The 23088-nt window shown below is 39.3% G+C and overlaps 1 protein-coding gene across 1 annotated transcript in view; it reads right to left on the reverse strand.

Moving 5' to 3' along the window:
* Nucleotides 1-23088, reverse strand: part of gas2b (growth arrest-specific 2b) — a 28010-nt gene that overhangs the window by 4313 nt on the left and 609 nt on the right. Inside the window, exons 2-7 of the mRNA XM_054770389.1 lie at nucleotides 17549-17800; nucleotides 14421-14530; nucleotides 13060-13201; nucleotides 11110-11173; nucleotides 9646-10072; nucleotides 9448-9555 (exon numbers count right to left, since the gene is read on the reverse strand). Of these exons, the coding sequence (XP_054626364.1) occupies nucleotides 9448-9555; nucleotides 9646-10072; nucleotides 11110-11173; nucleotides 13060-13201; nucleotides 14421-14530; nucleotides 17549-17771 (1074 nt within the window). The 5' untranslated portion in view covers nucleotides 17772-17800. The remainder of the gene's footprint in view (nucleotides 1-9447; nucleotides 9556-9645; nucleotides 10073-11109; nucleotides 11174-13059; nucleotides 13202-14420; nucleotides 14531-17548; nucleotides 17801-23088) is intronic.

Raw genomic sequence — 23088 nt, forward strand, 5'->3', positions numbered from 1 at the left:
AATATCATTTACAAGCCTCTTCTTCCTGGGGAAAAACACCACAATCACCCCCTTTGCTTGCTTTATGGTATTATTTACCATGCAAGCACAGAAAAAAGGCAAAAAGGAAAAAATGAATGCTTTTATTCACACCATCCTACAAAAAAAATAAATGTTGGACGGAGGTATCGAGTAAACACAGCAAAACCCGCTTAAATCGGTCCCGCTTATGTTGACAATCCGTCTATGTGGACCAACCCATCAAGTCTGGGACCACGGTGTTATTTTTATGACGTAAACGTGACCGCTTAAGCCAACGTCAATATAGATGCTCAACCGCTTATGTCGACATGAAAGTTGAGACCCAAAGGACTCGTATCTATGACAAATTGGCCCGTTTATGTCGACAACCCATCTACAGTACGTCGGTACATTATATTATTCATTGATGTCTCATCAAGTCTTGTTATTACTACGAAAAAGTGTCCACTTAAATCGACGTCGACATACAAGTCCAGCCGCTTATGTTGACATGAACTTTGAGCGCCAAAGAGGTCATTTCTATAAAAAATAGGTCAGTTTGTGTCAACAATCCTTCTATGTGGACCAACTCATTATGTCCCTGTCCTGCTAGTACTATTAAAAAGTGCCCGCTTAAGTCAACATCGACATACATGGCCAGCCGCTTATGTTGATATAAAATTTGAGTGCCAAAGAGGTCATTTCTATAAAAAAAATGGGTCAGTGTGTGTCAACAATCCCTCTATATGGACCAACTCATCAAGTCCCTGTCCTTCTAGTATTACTAAAAAGTGCCCGCTTAAGTCGACATCGACATACACGGCCAGCCGCTTATGTTGACATAAAATTTGAGTGCCAAAGAGGTCATTTCTATAAAAAATGGTTCAGTTTGTGCCAACAACCCCTCTATGTGGACCAACTCATCAGGTCCCTGACCTTTTATTACAAGTATTAACAAAAAGTGCCCGCTTAAGTTGATGTCAACATTCATGGTCGACCGCTTATGTTGGCATAAAATTTGAGAGTCAAGAGAATCATTTTATGAAAAATGGGTTTGTTTATGTCAACAACCTCTCTATGTGGACCATCTCCTCAAGTCTTGGTCCACCGTGTTCTTCTTATTACGAAAAAGTGCTTGCTTAAGTCGACGTCAACATACATGGTGGACCACTTATGTTGACATCAAACTTGAGAGAATCATTTCACTGAAAAATCGGTCCTGTCGAGTCCCACAGCAGTAAAACGTGCCCTGTTCAGTGCAAAGTAAGCTTCAAAATAAAAATGGCAGTATGAACCTGGATTCTACCACAGCAACTAACGCAATGCATGCATTCATTTTCTTTTTTAGATTAGACAGATTTGTGCATGTGTAAAAACTTTATTGTCATTGTAGCCGAGACATACAATGAAATTACCGCAGCAGCTGTTAGACAACAGTATCAAATATCCTATGAAAACACGAGAGTAAAAAAAATACATGCACAAATGGAAGAAAACCACGTCCACAAACAAAATCCATTCTTATTCTGTCTCTGGCGAAAGGCAAGCGACGGGGAGATTTAATTCTGGTTATGTCGGCGACAGCTTATGTTGACATCAGTCAGTCAGTCCAAGGGGTATCAAAATAAACGGGTTTCAATTTACACCAAAATCCCAGATTTGGTAATGCTAAGCGATGTGTGTGTCTGGGTTATAAATGGATATTAAAATGACCCCAGGTAGACAGGTTACTTGATTTGTGGCTCGACTATAAAGCCCCTTTCCCCTGCAGGTCTCCCCCCCCCCCCCCCCCCACACACACACACACACACACACACACACACACACACACACAGTGTGCTGCGTCTGCATCCTATAAACCATCCTGTGGATTCCCCCTGACTCCTCCCTGTCGGGCCCGCTGACTGCTCTCCTGCTGTTGAAAAATGAATGTTCTCTCAGGACGGAGGAGGGATTTAAACATCTGCCAGTAGGAGTCAGACTTGAGCCACATCCCCCAGCGTCTCAGGCTTTAGGGCAGGGTGGGCCCTAACACGATTTACAGTAACGGACACGATGCTTTTGTAGGCGTCTCAACATCATATTGGATGACTCATCATGGGAAAAGGCAATGGGATTTGTAGTGCTGATGTTTTCCTCCAGCACCACCATGTGGTGGGCATTTGTGGTTTCAGACTCCTCGGCGTGTTTTAGGGCAACAATCGGAAATCACAGACATCCTGCTAACCACAAGGGTGCAATGCAAATGCGAGTAAAAATGCAAACACAGAAAATATGACACTGCATGCTTTCTTCATCATATTGCTGCAGTTATTGCTCCAGCGTAATAAACAAACCGGCTTATGATGATTATTGGTGTATCGTACACCGTCTTTCCTCCCAATGACACAACCACAAAGCTAAAGGAGAGCCTAATTGGGCACAGAGAAGAAAGGGAAGCGTTCCTCTTTTTTTTTTTTTACACTAAAGAATGGCTGAGCACTTCAAGGCCACCATGATTGAATAGTCTCCGAAGGGAATAGACAGGATGGAGGGTGGGGGCCGGGCGGCTGGAAGTTTACACGCGGGGAGGGGCGGTCACGCTCAGTCGCTCATTAACAAGCTGTCCGATTAAACCCCCCCAGCCCTGCTAATGACTTTATCTTGCAAATCAATAGTATGTGCTCGTGACACAGATATGCTGACACGACGCTGAGGGTGCTGGTGGTGGAGAGCAGAGGAGGTTGAGGGTTTGTTTCTCTGCACAACCCGTGGCAGCCGTGCTCTTCAAGGTGATGGATGTTTGGGGTCAGGGGTCAACATTGGAGGCAAAGGTAGTGCAAATCATACCTTTCTAGAATTATGGAAAAAGAGTGTGCACAAAAAGACGGAAATATCATTTGGATTATGTCATATATGTTTAAAATATATATTTTTCTCCCATTTAATTTCACTTTAACGTAATGTCAAATTATTTTATATTTGTGTGAAATAGTGTCATTTTTTTTGTTAAAGAAAACATGCAAAAAGGCTGTAAATCAGTTAACTCATTCAATGCAGGACGTTTTTCAAAAGACATCCCCTTCAGTACCGGCCATTTTAGACGGTTTTGACTGATCTTTCAAGGTACACAGAGTATTGTGTTGGCTATGGCCATATAAACATGCTGCACGGTGGCCTCGTGGTCAGCATGTTGGCCACGCAGTCAGGAGATCTGGAAGCTCTGGGTTCCAATCTCCATTGAGTATTTCTGTGTGGAGTTTGCATGTTCTCCCCGTGCGTGTGTGGGTTTTCTCCGGGTGATCCGGTTTCCTCCCACATTCCAAAAACATGCATGTTAGGTTAATTGGAGACACTAAATTGTCCATAGGTATGAATGTGAGCGTGATTGGTTGTTTGTCTATATGTGATTGGCTGGCGACCAGTCTCGCCTGAAGTAAGCGTCATAGAAAACGGATAGATGGATGGCTATATAAACATGGAACAATTCGATTCGAACAATTAATCCAATTAATCAACAACTACTTTGCTATTTAATTAATCGTTTTTTTTATTTAAAAAATCAAATATCCTCTGTTTTCAGCCTCTAAAATGTAAATATTTTTCAAAATTTCCTTAGTTGTCCATGAATGTTTGTCTCAGGATAGGGCTGTCCTACCTAGTCAGACTAGTGCTTGTTCCACCTAGTCATTGAGCATGAACTGACGTAGCCTGCTCAGACGGATGAGAGGGGAAATGTCTTTTCCGACAACCTGAACAGTGCAGTTGCGATCGATCCAATGCCCTGCGAATACAATGACCTGGACCTGGTATCTTTTAGAAAACAAAACAGTGGTACAGTTTTGGAAACACGAATATTTGTCCATACTTGTTTTTCCAGTTTTCAGACTTTCCTAGACCTAGAAATGTATGAAATCAACCCTGCATTCATTCCAATAAAATGAACTCTAAATCTACATGTGTTCAATCATAGTCATAAAGTGGCACTGACTATGGGACTATTGGAAGGTGATACATTATTCTAGGCTCGCTTTTTGTGGGGGTTATCTTCCTGGACCACACGCACATAACACCAATACGCCCATAACCAACAACCATACCAACTTTGACTTTCTCCTACGATTTGGATTTGCATTAAAAGTGACTCTTGTAATTTACTCTTGTGATTCATGGGGTTGGTTGAAGGAGCCAGTCTACCGCACCAGACCAAAGAAATAAAGCAGTTACAAGCGTACCTGGTGAAAACCTGGGCGTCTCGAGAAGCTAGCGAATTCTGGTACTCATATGGGATTTAAATTAAATGTCATATCCGTTTCTGGTAAAAAAATATTATAGTTAATCAACAATCATTTTAAAATAGGGAGTTACTTTTCAATCAGGTAGGAGTAATTGGTTCTCTCCGAATCCTTGTGGACTATTCTTGTGGGACCAGATTGGGGAAGACCCTTAAAAACAAGACCGATGAAGACACAGCTGGATGGGTTGGGTGTGGAAGAACACGAGAGCCTTGGCCTCAACCCCATCAAAAACGTTTCGGATAAACTTCAATTTCAATTTGTGAACCGGCACCTCTCTCAAGTCCAACATCAGTGACCTGTGACCTCAAAGACAGAGCATCCGCCCCCTGGCTGTATCTCTATCGTAAACAAAGACTGACAGCATTGATTGCCATTTGGGAGCGTGTTAAGTCAATGGGGTTTTAAATACCGTGGGTTTCAACTGGTGACCAATTAGCCACTAAAGTTGCACAATCCTCGGATATTTTTAGTGGTTTGACTGCGTCAGAATGATTGCTGGTGTTAAAACAGTAAAAACAGTGGTGGAATATGCTTTGCTACTGTATTATTGTGAATATAAATGTCTTATATATATAATCATTATATCATTATTATATATATTATATATATTATATATTATTATATATAATAATGTCTGATATATCTTAAGATATGCTGTGTTTATATATTTCAAGAAAAAAAACAGCTTGAAAAAGCATATTATCAGTATCAACGTTGCTCTTTTTCCCATAAAATTATATTTTATTCCTCAACCTTTTTTCCAAAAATAAAAATTATATTTTCTTTTGTATGTCATAATATTATTACTTTCAAACAATAACATCTTTCTTTAATATTTCAACTTTATGCTACTAAAATGAGGTTATTTGCAATGTTTTTTTCTCGCAAGACTATTTTTTTCCTCTCACTATTTAGACTTTATTCTGGTAAAATGATGGCTGTTTTTTGTTTTTTTTATTTTAAATATATAAAAATTTTATTCTTGTAATATTCTGACTTTATTCCAATCACATTTTGAATTTATTCCCACAATATTATAACTTTATGTCAACCAAATTTTCCTAGAATTACAGTTTTATTTTTATTTTGTTTTTTTCTCATAATATTATGCCTTTAAAAAATAGTCTTTAATATTTCAATGTTATGCTACTAAAATGGCATTTTTTCTCGTAATATTGTATCGTTATTCTCGTAAAATTAGGACTTTTTCTCATTAGATTACAACTTTTTTTTCTTAATATTTAGATTGTAGAATTACTGCAGATTTGTTAAATTTCTGCTACTGTTGTTTTTTTTTTCATTTTCTTGTTAAATGCAATTTTTAAAATGTGCCACAGGCCAGTAAAAAAACAGCCGCTAAAGGCCCCTTTGGATGCCCCTGCACTAAGCTAAGTAACCAATAACCATACCAACTCGTCACACACACTCATGACAGCGTCAGCATCAACTAACACTTGGCAAGTCTTAGCTGACCGACATTATTCAAATTGTATTTTAACATGACTAAATATGTATATATTTATATATAATATGTATTTATTTCACAGACATCTTGTGATAACAAATAGGAGTGTAAGTGAAATAAATCTCTTCCTAAATCTAAAACTGACACTTCATCCTACATGGAAGCACACGGACTCCCATGAGGGCTGTCATTTGAACTGCACACAACGGTCGTATCTTTGCAAAATCATCCTGAAAGAGCCACGTTTGTTTTCCCCTCAGGTTTGAACTCTCTGCTGAAGGGCTGTGTACTGAATAAAATCATTGTCAGCCCAGTCTTATCCAGACCATTGGTTGCCAAGCAACCCTGCCTCCCAGAAGGCCTTTCCTTGAGCCTTTGTATTGAAACACACAGGTGGTGAAAGGCACCAACATCTCCAAATAATGGCAAAACAGCGACTCGCATTTCTCATACGACTGCACTGTACATTAATGAACATTTCTGAGTCGGGTTATGTTCATGCCAACTGTCATGGATCATTTTGGGTTTCCCCAATTGCCTCATCGGGCCAGATGGTTTGGTCCTATCAGTTTTCAAAGCTTGCTTCTACAGTTTCTTCGTTTGCCTATTTTGCTCAAGTCGGACCGCAAAGACCCTCCAGCTGGTACTAAATGCTGCTGCACAATTTTTAACCAGAACCAGACGAAGAGATCGTATGTCTCCTGTACTGTCTTCACTGCACTGGCAATCAATTTAGAACAGAATTCAAAATACACATGAAACAAAACACTAAATGGCCTGGCACCTTTATACCTTCCTCTCCCTCCCCCCTGTGGTAGGTGCTCCCGCTTACGAAGCTGCAGACACCAAGGCTGCTACTACATTTATTACCCTAGTAGTAGAAGTAGCTAGGCAGCAATAGTCCTGTTGAGGTGTACACCTTGATTGCTTATACAGTTGTACCTCAGTTGATGTCCGCCCTGGTTAGCGCATGTTTCAGTTAACATGCTTTCATTCGCCCACTTGTTTGGCGTCCAAAATACTGTCCGGTTTGTTTATGCCGCCATCTTGGATCACGGCGCACAAGACGAAATCTTTCGATACTTGCACGTTATAGTGCAATGCATTGTGGGCCGTGGGCGCCATTTTGGAGCAACAGCGTTTGTTTGTATCAGAGTAACAAACACGTGGACCGCTGAAAAGAAAAGGATGGACCGTATCGAGAGAGGGGTGCAAGACCTCAGAATTGTACAGCTTAAAGAGAAGACTGTTGTCAATTCAGAGGTATGTAAACAACACACTGCCGCGCTGTGGTGGCACGAAATAACCACACTCCTGCTACTGTTTACATCTCGTGCATGACAATAGTACGCACGAGGCACATGGGTGTCCACTACAGGTAAAATTAACTTCACCATTGTTTTTTGAACTGTGCATGTTAAAAAGCCTTTAATGGACCTCTCCGCATAGATTTTTTGGTGGCATGAGTGCAAAAACAGTTAAAGAAAAGGGACTGCCCTCCAAGCATAATCGCCTCTTTCCTCCTCCGTCTTTGCAAAACTAGGTAAAAGTGTTGTTAAATTTTCACTTGTCCATTCATTTGTCATTTGTAATTATGTTTGCATTATTTTGTGCATGTAAAACTATAAATTATTCTCTATAAAATGTGTTTTGGGTGTCTAGAACAAATTCATTGGATTTACATTATTTTCTATGGGAAAACTTGCCTTGGTTAAAGTCCATTTTGGTTCGAGTCAGACCTTCTGGAACAGGTTAATGGCGTTAACCAAGGCACAACTGTACTAATATTACGGTTACTGCTATTGATACAGCTATTGTTAGGTGCACTGTTCTCCCATCCCCATCCACAGTAGCTTCCTACCAGGGCATATCCCTCCTCTCTATTGCTGGGAAAATCCTCGCTCAGGTCCTTCTAAACCAACAGATCACCAACAAAAGCTGCCTCGACTGCTGACCCAGGTAACCCCAGGCAATTCCCTTGCCCCCACTGCACCCATGCGGGCCGCTGAAGAATCGGACCGTACAACCATCTGCGGTCCCACACCAGGAGAGGACGACGTCCGTGAGGACACTCACCATCGGACCAATGGACAACCACAATGCTTGGCAATAAATGTCACGGCAAACGATAAATGTGTTCCTTTTATAAAATAAGGCGTTCTGAGGTAGACGGTAGAAAAATGAAATAATGTAGAAATGTATGCACTTTACTTTGTGGTAGGAAACATGTACTATAAACACTTTAGTTGTCGCATCTGTCTACATCACATCCAGCAAGCGGCGAAGGGTGATGATGACGTTATGAGAATCGAGTGGCGTTCCAATTCTTCGTGGCTTCTGCCCCTTGGCCCTCGGTTTTAAGGAGTATGGGCAAGACAAGGGGTCAGACAAGGATGTCCAAACTTTTTTTGCTGAGGGCCACAAACTCAGAAATGAAAGGATGCAAGGGCCACTTTGACCAACACATGTAGACATGCTAAGATATATATTAAGATATGCTATATACAGTATATATACTGTATATTTGTCATATAGGTGAAAAAGCCTATTATTAGTATCAATTTAGCACTTTCTTCTTTTTTTCCCACATTTTTGCTGGGTTTTTTTTCCAAATATTTAAATTTTTTTCATAAATTATCTTCGAAATGTTCTTGTAAAATTAGGTCTTTTTCGCATTAGATTTGAACTTTTTTCTCTTGATATTTTGACTTTATTCTTGTACAATTACTGACATTCTTTCCATTTTTGCTGCTCCATTTTTTTACATTTTCTTGCTAAATTATATTTTCAGAATGTGGCCAATAAAAAAAAAAACTGCCACGAGCCGCAAACGGACCCCAGGCCGCACTTTGGACATCCCTGGGATAAGACAAAGGGGTACTGCTAAAGGGTGGAATTGGGATTCAGCCTTATACTTTGGCAAAACTCATAGTCCAGATAATTCATGTTTACATTATATGAAATTGTATGATAGGATAGGATAGGATAGGCTAGGATAGGCTAGGCTAGGCTAGGCTAGGCTAGGCTAGGATAGGATAGGATAGGATAGGCTAGGATAGGATAGGATAGGATAGGATAGGCTAGGATAGGATAGGATAGGATAGGATAGGCTAGGCTAGGCTAGGATAGGATAGGATAGGATAGGATAGGATTCAGCCTTATACTTTGGCAAAACTCATAGTCCAGATAATTCATGTTTACATTATATGAAATTGTATGATAGGATAGGATAGGATAGGCTAGGATAGGCTAGGCTAGGCTAGGCTAGGCTAGGATAGGATAGGATAGGATAGGATAGGCTAGGCTAGGCTAGGCTAGGATAGGATAGGATAGGATAGGATAGGATGTGATGTGATATGATATGATATGATATGTTATCATATTATATATGATATGATATATGTTATCATATGATATGATATGATATGATATGATATATGTTATCATATGATATTATATGATATGATATCATATGATATCATGTGATATCATATGATATCATATGATATGATATGATATGATGTGATATGATATGATGTGATATGATACATATGATATGATATCATATGATATGATATCATATGATATGATATGATATCATATGATATCATATAACCATGAAAATTGCCTGACTTGTTACATTGCAGTCGCACACAAAGAACATGTAGAAGGAAGCAAAGGTAAGTGTAGGTATTCATTACTTACTCTTATATAAAGAACTTTTTCCCCAACACGATAACAGCCCTTTGGCTGCTTTTCAATGGGAAATCTGTTTGGGCAGCTGCAGGGTGGATTTTCAATAATGTTTCTCACCTGAAAAAGGTCAGACAGACACAAAATGTTAATGTAGCACAGCCATGCAATATGCACAATGTACTGTACACAAGTGACTGAGATGCATACACTGTCATCCAAAATGTTCCGCGTGCCATTGCTCTTTCGGTTGCTGTATTTGGAGTGCCGGCTCAGGTTTGACGGCCGGGAGGATGTAGGGGGTGTGGGTGCCATAGCTATCTGAGTAAGTGAGGTTTGTGTCGAAGCCGTGGTTGTGCACCGTTTAGGGGCTGAGATGTAGGACTGTGGGGGGGATAAACATGAGGGCAATGGGTCTGCAGTGGCTGATGGAAGATCAGAGGTGATGGGGGTGGCATGGTCTTCACAGAGACAGGTTATGCTTGAAGTGAGGGGCGCTGGTGGAGAAGGGGTGGTGGCTGATCGTGAGGAAGGGAAAAAGGGGAAGGGTAGTGGGGACGATGAAGATGTGTGCCCTGCCTCTTCTCTCTCTAGCTCTCTCTCCAACTTCACTAGGCCTGGAGGTTCCACTCCGTACCTGAGGAGGAAAATATGCCAGCAATTATCACATATTTCTAAATAATAATTACAAATTAAAGCTACAAGCAGCTAAGGGGTACAAGCAAATAAGCCATTTCATGGTGCCACTGGGTGCCATTGTGACGAAATTCAAGAAGCGACCTACCCATAGCTTTAGGGTGCCATCTTCATCGTGTGCACCAATTATGACCAAGATCCAACCTTGTGAGGCAGCGTTATTAGCTTTTACATTTTTATGGCGAATTGTCAAACTGACCATCCAAGTTCGTCACCACGCCCCACCGCCATTCTATGGCGCAGGTTAAAACGCTTTGCATTTCGTCATCGTCTATGTGTCTTGTGTCTGTGATTCTGATTTAGCCTCATTTGGTCTGAGACGTTTGTCAAAAAGTGGCCGGTCCAAACCAAAATGTTTGTGAAGATGGGTTCTTGAGGATTTTTTTGGGGTGGGGTTTGTGCTCGGGACCTTGAAATACCAAATTACAATGTGGCTAGGTCGACAAAGTTGACAATCAAAAAGAAAAACAGCTATCTATGGGGAAAGGAATTGTGTGAATCCTCATGCCTGCACTCTCCTTCCGAGTACCTGCGTGATGCGTTCAGGGGCCTTGCTGGGGCGGATATTGGAAGCAAATGACAAACAAAATGTGTATGTTTGTGAGGTGAAAAGAGATATTTTCCTTGAACTCTTTCACGTTACTTGTCCATCATCCATCACTCAAAGCATGAACAACCGTTTGGTTGCAGAGGGAGCGGGGAGAAGGTGAGCGAATAGTGCCATCAAGTGGCCAAATGATGCAAAGACTAGATTATTTGTTAAATACATGCAGTAGTAAGTCAATTGTAACTGACTGAGTCCTCGCCTGGCTTTGAAAGTAAATCATTATAAATTCATTATTCTTGTAGCTGTTTGACTCCATTTATCTTTGTGGTTTGCAAAATTTGCACCTGGGTTTTGAAATGAATCATTTTGCACACAGAAGTGTGTAAAAACGCTAAAAACTACCCTGCAGTCCAAAGGGTTAATCTAGTTACCTGGCAGCAATCCGTCCCAGCGCCATCAAGCACAGGCACACCTCCCGAGGTTGTTTGTGGAGGACTTCACACAGCACACGCACAGAACATAAACAAAAGGAAAAAATCCAATAAAAAAAGATGTTTCTGGAGATACACTTGTGTCTAGTTCAAAGAGCAGAGGGGGCACGATGTGGGAAGTGCTCTGTCTCTATTGTGCCTGTCTATCTTTGAAGCAGAGCTGGAATTCCTGGCCTTTGAATGCGGAGCTGAGGGCATGAGGGCATAAATGCTTCATCTCCTTCCACCAGTCCACTACTTAGACATCAAACAATGTTCCTGTTTGGACGTATCACAGCCAACAGCATTGTGAGCATAGCGCACGTCAGATGTGCACGGAAGACAAACCGTGATGCACAATGATATCTACCGGTGAATACAATGTGAACACTAACTTGCTCATGTATTTACGTTACAATGAAAAGATGAAGTCACAACTCAGGCCATGTCCACACACAAACGGATGTTTTCAAAAACACATTTTCCCCTCTCCGGTAGCGATATGCGGATCGATACTGAAATATTGATACTTCCAATACCAGCTCAGTGCGCTCTACCATCGATTCTCAAATCAAAATATCGATACAGTCATTTGAGGCAATGTTTATCTGAAACGTTTGTTGAAACGATGACCGATTGTAAATGGGTGTGAAATGTGTGAAATGTGAATAAAGTTTTCATTTGAGTAGTTCTTAATAATTCAGCATTTATTTTAATGGTTTCATTATTTTACTTCATTTCCATTTTTATTGTTTAAAATACCATTTTCACATATTTTATGTGATTTTGTCCTGTTTTTCTGTTGTTTTATATTAGCTTGGCTGTACTGTAAATCACCCGCTACCTCAATATCATTCACGGTTTAAAATAAATACATTTTAAAATAAGTACATTGTTTAAAGTAGGTATTAAAATATGAATGTATTTAAATTAATACGTTCTTTAAATTAATAATTTATTTAATCAGTGAATTAATTTCATGTCTTGAGTTCTTTATGCTAGGATATGAAATACACAACTTTTTCAAATTTACCAGACACATTGGGTGAATTTGCAAGCATCGATATCACCACAATGATGCGGCTAAGTGAACAGTCATAGAATAATGTAGAGTCCTCCCCGGCCACTTTGCCCTTTTGTTCCAGAAGCGAATTTTACATATTTTTGCCAGAATTAAACATAAAAACAGCTAAATGAAGTAAAATACAACCTGAAGACATTCAGAAGACACAATCAAAGACGCCGGAGTGATATTTAGTACATTGGTCACTAGGTGTCAGTTATGTTACTGTAATGTTCGCTAAGACACACAAGCACCAGGCTTGATCGCCAGAACAACAGGCTTTTATTGCAGGTTGGAATTATCTCACAACAGGGACAATAATCCATAACTCAAGATACCCACGCCAAGCTAAAACTCAACTCTGAACCCAAGACGTCACTTCCTTTCTGTGCCACTGGAACACATTCACAGCAACACACACAAGAACGAGTCTTATTTATGCCTTAAATGGCTTATTTTTTGTCTACTATACTGGGCAATAGGAGTGTAAAGGTGACTATAGGGGTGTTATTTCATGTCTAGAGGGCTCTAATAATGATAAAAAACGCATTTAGAAGGTTGTAAAGAGAAGGTTACAAGGTTTTCTTTGCTCTTACTAAAAAAATAGGAAGTTTTTATGTAAGGAATCACGGGTCTGGAACCAATTAACCACGATAAACAAGGAATTACTGTATGTTGGAATGAAAGTAACAGCTTGTTCACACAATGAGGATGCAGCGTTACAAAGAATGCTACGTGGCTTCATCATCTCTTCAGGATAACAGAGGCTGGCAGCAGTCAAACCAAGACGGTCATAATTGCTGGGCGGGTCTAATCTTTCTTGAGGTATTAGAGTAGTATTCGCTCACCCAAATCCTCTGATTCAAAAAGGTGGGCCCTGTCAACACCAATCTTGCAGCACCAATAGAGGAAGTTGGCTGCGTTGTCCCTGGCAAAAAATGATCCTGAAGTTGCATCAGCTCTCCAGTGAATCACTCTTCTGGTGAAGGGCTGCTCAACACACACATACACACAACAATACACACACCAGTGACGTGCAGTCAGGGAGATGATAAAAAAGACAAAAACAAAAAATAACATAAAATGAATACTGTAAAATCCGGTGTAAAAGTCGCTACTTTTTCTTAAACTTTAAACCCTGCGGCTTTTACAGTAGTGTGACTAATCTATGGCTAAATTATAATCTTTTATTGCTATTACTATTACTAATTGTTTAAATACTGTTCCAACATGAGTCAACAAGGAAACGGTGGCTCTTGCTTTGGCAGGATCCAATCACAAGTTATCAGTGCACTCATAACAAGCCTGTCAACCAATTGAACACTGCAGGAGGTCAGTACATATACCAGCATAACAATATGACAGTCTGACTCACAGTGTCATCTAACGAAGAACACCCAACTAATCACACAGCAACTTAACACTCAAACGGTGCACCTGAGAAATATACAAACATGCACCAATACAAATTTAAAAGGAAAAGAGACAAATCTTTTGAAGCCCTACCACAATGCATGGCGTCTGAGCAAAGCAATGCAACGCATCGTCCCTCTGGGTCCCTCTGGGGGACAGGGGCAGCACTGCAGTGCCGTTTGTACGCAGCTTGTCCTCCAATTAAATGTTTGCTCAGACGAAATGCACTATGGGAAAACTTCACAATGTTGTTTTTTCCATTTTTAAACTCGCACTGGTACTTGTTTGTATATTTATTTTGAGTGTTAAGTTGCTGTGTGATCAGTTTAATGTTCTCCATTAGTTATATTGACTGTCATATTGTTATACTGTTTTATATACAGACCTCCTGTATTTTCCAGTGCATTGATAGTCTTGCTGTGAGTGTGATATGCCACTTTATGACATGGACATGTGTGGATTATACGCCGGCGTGGCTTATATGTGTACAAATCAGTTTTTTCCTCTAAATGTAGTAGGTGTAGCTTGTACACCGAAATTGAAGGTATTAATATTTGTCCATTGAATTGTATTATAAGTGTATTTTGTGTATGATTCCAGTCATTTTTAACATTTTCTTAAGAAAAAACGCTGACTGTGCAGATTTCCTGATCAAACACAGGGAAGAAACCGAAAGTGTGACTTCCTCGGTTTAGTGCGCAAGCCCCGCCTACCGTCGGTTAGAGTCAGACCTTCTGGAACGCGTTAATGACGCGAAAAAATCCCAAAGAAGAACTCTGCAGCTGTGTTGCAGCACCTTGCCGTTGCTGCTGTGGCTCATCTTGTCCTGAAGGAACTGTGCCATTTCACAAAGAAGAACGCCATTGTCCAGTCTGTCCATTAGATTGTCAGCGGTGAGGTCCACACCTAAAAAAAACACACACATATACTTGCATTTGTACTTGTAAAGAATTACTAATATTAAATTTGGCTTTCACTACCCTCCGCCCACAGGCATCTAGACTGGACATATCTATCCTTTTTGGAATTTGAACTCCATTTGGGGCATATTTGTGGACATTGCATAAAGCTGCTATCAGCTTTGTTGACAGTTTCCTTTCCACAATATTTTTCATCATACCAAGGCTATCATCGTCATCCCACAGAACCACTAATGTAATGAAATATATCATAAAAATGCACGTACATCCCTTCAAATGCAATATACTTTTATTTCTCGTGCATTTTCTCCCATTGTTTGTGGAATATCAAGATGTTTATACGTGACACTATCATTTGGTAGACTGTAACATCTGCGTGAAAAGGGTGGTGGTGGAAACCAGCGTTTGAAAAAAGTTAACAACATACAATAGCACAAGGAGCTACTGTGAAAATGTGTGAGTTGACATGCTTATAATTGATATATATATATATTTTAAATTAAGCTGAAAAATCAATGAACCACTCAAAATATTTTTAAACACTTTTTCCTACAAATAAAATGCAACACAAAGTGCTTGACAGAATTTTAAAACTGCCCCATTACGGCTTCCTGTGCATTTTAGAAAATGGGCTATGCTGACTCAATTATTGCATATGAGTGCCTTAGGCTGGCCACAATAAAAGGCCACTACAAAATGTGTACATAGAAAACGTCAACAACTTCGAGTTCATCTCATGAAAGCTGGCAGCAAAAACAAACGTGGTGCATTTACAGTAAGATTTTGTTCAGTGTATTTCCCTCAATCCAAATCCAAGTGATTTTAAAACCTTTATTAGGGCCCAAGCACCAAGTGATAGCTATGCGAAGGCTTATTATTTATTTTACAGTTTGTTTAAATTGCAATAAAAAAACTACCAGAAACCCACCAATAAAAAATTGTAAAGGGGTCAACTTACAAAACCAAATACTTGTTTTCCCCACCACGATACCAACAAATCATATCACAGAACAAACATTCAAAGGACAATTTGTCCATCAAGCTACTGTATATCTGTAAAAAAAATTAACAAAGAAAAATAAAAATACAACCACACAGAGCCCAGTAGGCATATAGAGTAGTATATTTTTGTGTCTCACAGCGGCTATGGTGACTTTAAGGACTGCTGAACAAAGTGCGAAAAAGCAACGCTTGATGAAAACCATGATCAGTGATGCACAAAGGCATAACATGTAAAAAATTGTGGGCTTTTTTAACAGTGGTACATGTATGCTCTACATTTTGCCCGTATTATCACCTATTTATGAATTATTACCGACTTACGAGAAAATTAATTAATTAACAAATGATTGCCATGGTAGACTATGGTCTATTATTAGTCAAAACATATTGAAACACAAGTGATATAGAGTATTCTGATCACTAGGCGGCAGTAACGGCAAAAAACATTGAGACATTAGCTAACGTTACATTACCTTAACACTGCATGAAGTCACAAAGTCAGGCATGGCATGTCCGACATGACAGCGTGAAAAAAAAGCTCTCCTTCCATCCCGTGTGGAAGTGGTAAGTTTTGGCTTTCTAAGTTTAGAAGAAATCAATTTGAGGCTAACTGGTTAGCTCGGAAGCTTGTGCCACCCTGAGTCTCTGCAGCATAAGAGTTGCAATGTGGTGTAAACAATGAATAATAGGAGTGTAAAAATGACTAGAGAGGCATTATTTCATGTCTATAGGGCTATAATAATGTTAAAAACCGTATTTAGAAAGTTATAAATGGGTTTTCTATGTTCTAACTATGAAAATATTCAATTTCTTAACATTGAATTCTATATCACGGAAAGTCATTTAACAGGGTCTGGTCTGGAACAAATTAACCTGTATAAACGAGGGATTACTGTGTGCGGGAAACCACGGTATTAGTAAGGCTACATGTAATTAAACACGGCGTTGAAGACTTTGGGTTTAACAGTATTTACATCAAACAGGTTTTATGCAGTAAACACAATCCTGTGTTGTCCTGTTACATAGGAAACCTTAATATAAAAAGGACACCAACATGGTTTGCTATGTAGATCTGTTTTGGATTTACAAGATACCACCGGCAGCCACAGGAATGCTTGACTTAAAACATGCAAGACAAGGTGAAATATTCAGGTTCAGATATGCAGTTTTGCCTTAGTTCCACCACTTCTCTACATCCTAACTCTTGCAGAACGAGCTGCTTGCATGTTAAATGTACTGTAGTAGCTCATTTGGGGACTATCCACACGGAAACGTTTTCAGAACAAAACGTCAAAAGTATTTCATTGTGTCAGCCTTTCATCCACACAGAAACGGCGTTCTGGGTGACCTCAAACATGTTGACAGAACCATGTCACACCTTGACGATTTATGCAGCACATGCCTCATTTTGATCATTTTGATGGCATACGTTGAACTGCCGACGTTTTTTTTTTTCAATTTTGGACGTATACATAGTGTATTCATAACGAGTTTGACGTAAACATGACGTATTAGTAACTTATATAGAACGTTTCTCTAACTTATAGACAATTTACATCAACGAATGCGTAGCGTGTTGCCGGTGTCACACCTTGACGATTTATCCAGCTTACGCCAACGTATGAAAAATTTGGCCAATACTCTGGCGTACGTCGAATAAGTTATGGGTAAGTTTTGTATATGTTAACAGCACGCGGAAGCACGCCGGTATACATCTAAGTCGTCCAAAAATGTTGTGCCTGCATAAAACTTTTTGACGTATGTCAACGTATGATTCATACGTCCCGCATCCGCGGGCAATAAGTTATGCCATCGTTGACACCCATTCACACACGTTATTTGTAAGTTACACACAAGTCGTAATACGTCAACATACATATATATATATAAATATAAGAAGTACTTTATAAGAAGTATTTGCCAAGTAAGTCCAAATTTTCCAGCCAAAGTCCTTTGGCTTTGCAGGGTGTATGAGTGTATGATTAAAGGTTACTAATCTCACCCATGATGGTGTTGAGCCAAAGAGCCAGGTCTTCTTTCAGTGGCAGCAGGCTAGCGTCATGGCGGAAAGGAAGCCACTGGTTGTACTCCTGAGGACTGGTGAGACCCGGCCCGCAGTGCCGATACCTCTGGCCGACGAGACAGCTCATCCCCAGTCCTGTCAGCTGGGTCGGACTCAGAGGACTCTCATCTCTGCTGTCCACTGACTCCACGTCGTCATCCATTCTTCAGCAGTGATTGGCTTTGACAAGTCCTACATGGAAAAGCTTTTAGTTTTAGTCTATTTTTGATTTATTATGCTGACCCACGTCATGTTGAACCAAGCTCGTGTAAAAACATTTATGGCATGGCAATCCTTTTGGGTATTTTGGGCAATTCACAGCCTGCGGTACATCCTAAACATTTTATTTAGAAGAAAACTAAAAAAAGCAACAAAACAAAAAAAATCAGCTGCAATTTTGTTGAAAGAAAAAAGTTGTAATCTAAAAAATTCATTTTGCGAGAATAATATTATGAGGAAAAATACTGTCATTTTACTAACATAGAAGTTGAAATATTAAAGAAAAAGGCCTTTCTTTTTTTAAGCCATAATATCATGAAAAATAAACAAAACAATAAATAAAGTGGTCATCTTTGACAAATTAGGTTGCGGAAAAAGTTATAGAGAATAAAGTACAAATATTACAGGAAGTCACAACTACGAGAAAAACATTTATAAGACGAAAGTTGAAATAGTTGAGAATAATGTCAGTGTGTCAAAAAAAAGTCCAATTTTAACCAGAATTGTTTTTTTTTCAAGAATAAACTGACAATATTATCATTTTAGTAGCATAGAGTTGAAATATTAAGAAAAAATAGGTTCAAAATATTATAGGAATGAAGTCATAATATTTCAAGAATATTTACAAGGTTATATAAGAGTAAAGTTTAAATATTTAAAATAAAACAGCAAAATTGGGCTAAAAAAAAGATCACAGAGCCAAGTTCATACTAATAATGGTCTTTTTCACCAATATTCAAAGCTGAGTTGCAGTTTTTTCTTGAACGGTTTATAACTTCTTACCATACCGTATGTTGCTTTAGCGTTTGGACACCCCGGATGTAGACCCACAGACCACAAATGGTTCTGTGTCTGAACAGATTAGAATATCACCACATCTTTGGTGATCCAGATCCAAAACAGCTGTCCGAAAACACTCCAAAACAGGACAAGATCAACAACCGATCTCCCTCCCACCGATTTTTGTGTATGTAGGCGCCAACACATCAGTAACAACAAGTTAAGGAGGACAATGCACAAAACAACACAACCACAATTAACTGCTGACCCCTTTTTGTGTTTTTTTTTTCATTTTATGATAAACAGTAGGAGAAAATTTGAAATCCAAACGCATCCAAGGACAACCAAGAATCTACTGCGCTACAAATGTTAAATTCCAAACCTATTTACAATAGTTTTTGGAATATATGATAACACTTTTGAAATTGGTGATTTTGTGTACATTTGTTTTACTACGTCTTTGCTAAGAAGCTTTTCACTCCAGCGTGTGTGAGTCGAGGTCAGCCTGACTCACAACATCGTTGCATAAACCAGATATAATAACGCAGATAGAACGGCGCCAGGCACATACGCAATTTATGTTGGGAGGTTATATAGCAATTCACATCATTGTTATTGTTCAGAAAACTTTTCAACTGAATGTCCAACAAATGGGTGCCTTCTCTTGCACTCTCTCAAGTGAGAGACACAAACAGTATTGGGAAAAATACATCAGTGTTAGCTGCTGCCAAACTGCAAAACACGGCTGTCAATAAGGTACAATTTCACGCAATTCTTCTGTTGTATGCAAAGGTTTGGGCACCCCTGACCATTTCCATCACTGTAATTAATAAAACATTGGGTGTTTGGAGGTACTATTTCGTTTTGATATATCACATGGACAGAGCGGTATTCCAGGAGTGAAATTATTGGATTATCACAAGATGTGCAATAAACATCAAAGCAAAATTACATGTGCAGAAATTTGGGCACCCTGTCATTTTGTTGATTTCAATACTTCTATCTACCTCGCACTGGTTATTTGGAGCCCAGGATGGCTTCGGTGAGCTCATTAAGCCTTGTCTTCCTCTTTGAATCTCCTGTGAAGATGGGCAACATGGGGTCCTCAAAACGGCTGTCAAAGGAAGATTGTTCAACATCATGTTTTACGGAAAGGCCACCAAAAACTAAGAACTATCTCAGAGATTTCAACTATCACTTTGGAATGACCTTATGGAAGAACATAAACACATTAACACGTTATTGTTAAGGCCAAAAGTCGTATGCCATCAAAATTATGAGACAAAAACAGTCAAAAACAACCCACAGACCCCTTCCAAAAAGCTACTGCAGATGGCATCTCTGTGCATTTAGAGGCCATGGGAAGCACTAGCAGCTATTATTTTTGCTCTACTAAATATTCATGTCATTTTTTTCTGTTGGGGTGGACATATTTTTGCACCTGTCTAAATTTGATTTGATGCATATTTCGCATCGATTGTCCATCCAATAAACCTTTGGTTATTTGATATATTAAAAAGAAAAGGTAGTCACAAACACCTGATGAGTTAAAAATGAATGAATGATGAAAATCGATTGGCTGGCGGCCAGTCCAGGGTGTACCCCGCCACTCCCCCAAAAGTCAGCTGGGATAGCCTCCAGCATACCCCCGCGACCCCAGTGAGGATTACGCGGCATAGAAAATGAATGAATGATGGAAATTCTCAGGGGTGCCCAAACTTCTGCATCCGACTGTAGGTAGATGTCTACTATGCTAGATAGGACAACTACAACTGTCCTATCTAGTCAAGCCTTATCAGTTTATGCCCAAAGACTGGATAGGAAAACTACACATGTCCTATCTAGTCTTTGAACATGAACTGTAGAAGCCTGCTCGGATGAGAGGCAAAACTAAGGATGGGAAGCAAAAAATCTCTTCCTTGGAAGGGAAATTAAAATTTCTTGGAATCCTTTGTCAATTTTGCAAATGATTCCCTTTTCTGTTTATTAATATTGAATCCTACTACGCAGAAATTCACTTATCACGGTCGGGTCTGGACTCATTTTAATGCCCGATACAACTAAAGGAATCAAGTCCTAATACTGCGAGAAGCAAATTTCCGAAGATTTTTGAAGAAGAAAGTTGAAATTAAAAAAAAAAACAGCAGTAAAAATGGGGAAAAAGAGCAAAGACCAACGTTCATACTGAAAATAGGATTTTCCACCTTTATCACAAAGCTGAGAGGCAGTTTTTTCTTGAAATACATGAAATTCAAAAATGATTACACTACCATTGTTTCTTCAGTTTCTTGTTCATTTTAAAACTAAAGGTAACTTTGTTTGGACAAATATAACAACGACAACAAAAATATCTCATAAGTGTTCAATTTTATGGCAGTGCAATGCTACAGCTATTCATGTAAGAACTTAAGTGATTTTGGTTATTATCACGAAAACCATGGAAGTTGCTCGATATCAGCTCTTAAATCTAACTTTTTTGAGCTATATTTGTTATCATCATGATATTTGTCCAAACAAATGTACCTTTAGTTGTACCAGGCATTAAAATGGATCAATAAACTGAAGAAACAAGGGTGGTCTTATCATTTTTTCCATGACTGCATGTTGTCTTGCTGGAAATTGCATAATAACTATCAAATTAGTTGAATACCTTGAATGGGGACAAATTTTGCTCAATACGTTCACTGAAAATTTCAAGTCCTTTCAAGTTTGATGATATTGCCAAGTCGAGGCCAAAGTCGTCAAAATTGTGACTCGAACAAGTCGCGTGACTCGAGTCTATCTGTTCAAAAAACATTCTAAAACTGTGGATTACCTACCCACCCATCACCTAGTGGGTTCTAGTTGGAAAACAACACAGATGTGCACACTGGACACTGACTATGCAGGTTGTAAATACATTTCTACACATGACGTGCACCGACCTTACACTTCCAGCCAAGTGACGTCCACATTCATGATAAAAGTGTATGAAACAGACTTAATAAGCTATCTAGATAGCCTCGTGTTGAACGTCTCCATCATGAAACTCTGCCCCACGCAGAGACAGGCTCTGTCTTTGGGGGAATACTCACATGGGATTAGTAGTTAGTAGCTTTTGTGATATAGGATGATTGTGTCTCTACGTTGGGTTAAAATAAGAAAGTAGAATAGTCAGGTAGAAGCACACCTGGCGTGCAGATGTCTGGAGTCCTGACAAGCGGCGTCACATCTGTTTTTAAGACATTTTATAGCTATAGTTTTTTGTTTTAAGGACCTGTAGAACTGGCGAGCATGATAAAATTGGGGGTGGGGGAAACAAAACATTGCATAGTGAACTGCATCAAAATGACGAATGTGCATTTTTTTTTAATGGGAGTTCTACTAAATGGAGACAGACAAGCACACAAACGTGAAGATGTAGACACAGTGAAAGAGCTCTTTTGTAAACACATCATGCAGACTTGGGACAGACGCAAGCTATGGGACGGGGCGGCCGGCCAGCTTGGAGGCTGCTTTACAGGGCGACTCGCATGCCATGAAAGCCCGTGTCTCTAACAAAACATCCAGGTGAGAAAATCGCACCTCTGCTCGAGGATGGCTGTGCTGGGAAGGGAAGGCAAAGGTCACCCACTGACCTATCTCTGAGACACTAGCGGCCTTTATGCTCCAGCAAGCGTACCTCGAGGTGCATGTCTGCAAACACAGCGCGCATGCACACGCACAAGTCCATGCATGTACTGTGTCTGTGTTTCTGTTGTGGCTTCCTTTCCTGGACCTCCAGTGGTGCTTACAGTAAAAGTTTAACAGTCACAAGAGGGAAACAGCTCCGATTACACACCAGTGGAGCTTATTAAATCAAGTTATAAAGCCAAAACTTCACCTTCCGTGTCACCTAACTTCAAATGGTTCATGTTTTATGTGGATGCAGAAGGTCTGCAGCAGGGGTGTCCAACCCTTTTCCAGCACGGGTCAGATGGTGAAAATGAAAGGTGAAAGGGCCATGTTGATGACATGTAGATGTGCTAAAAGGCTACATGTATTTCAAGACAAAAATGCATCTCAGCTTTGTGATAAAGGTGAAAAAACCTATTATTAGTATTAATGTTGGTCTTTGCTCTTTTTTCCCCATTTTTGCTGTTTTTTTGTTAAATTTTCTTAACTTTCTTCTTACATAATATGCGTAAATTTTCTTCTCATATTATTAGAACTTTATTCCCATAATATTTTGACTTTATCACCATAATATTATAACTTTTTCCCCAACCTAATTTTCCAAGAGTGACAACTTTATTTATTTATTTATTTTTGTTTGTTTCTCATAATATTAAGACTTTTAAAAAAAATAACAGATTTTTTCTTTGGTTTCTGATTAGAATATGACTTTTTTTCCCCCTTAATATTTTGACTTTATGTTTGTAAAATTACTGCAGATTTTGATTTTTTTTTTTTTTTAGTTTTCTTGTGGAATTATATTTTTAGATTGTGCAGTGGGCCAAAAA

This window comes from Dunckerocampus dactyliophorus, chromosome 3, assembly GCF_027744805.1.
Source record: "Dunckerocampus dactyliophorus isolate RoL2022-P2 chromosome 3, RoL_Ddac_1.1, whole genome shotgun sequence".
Taxonomy (NCBI): domain Eukaryota; kingdom Metazoa; phylum Chordata; class Actinopteri; order Syngnathiformes; family Syngnathidae; genus Dunckerocampus; species Dunckerocampus dactyliophorus.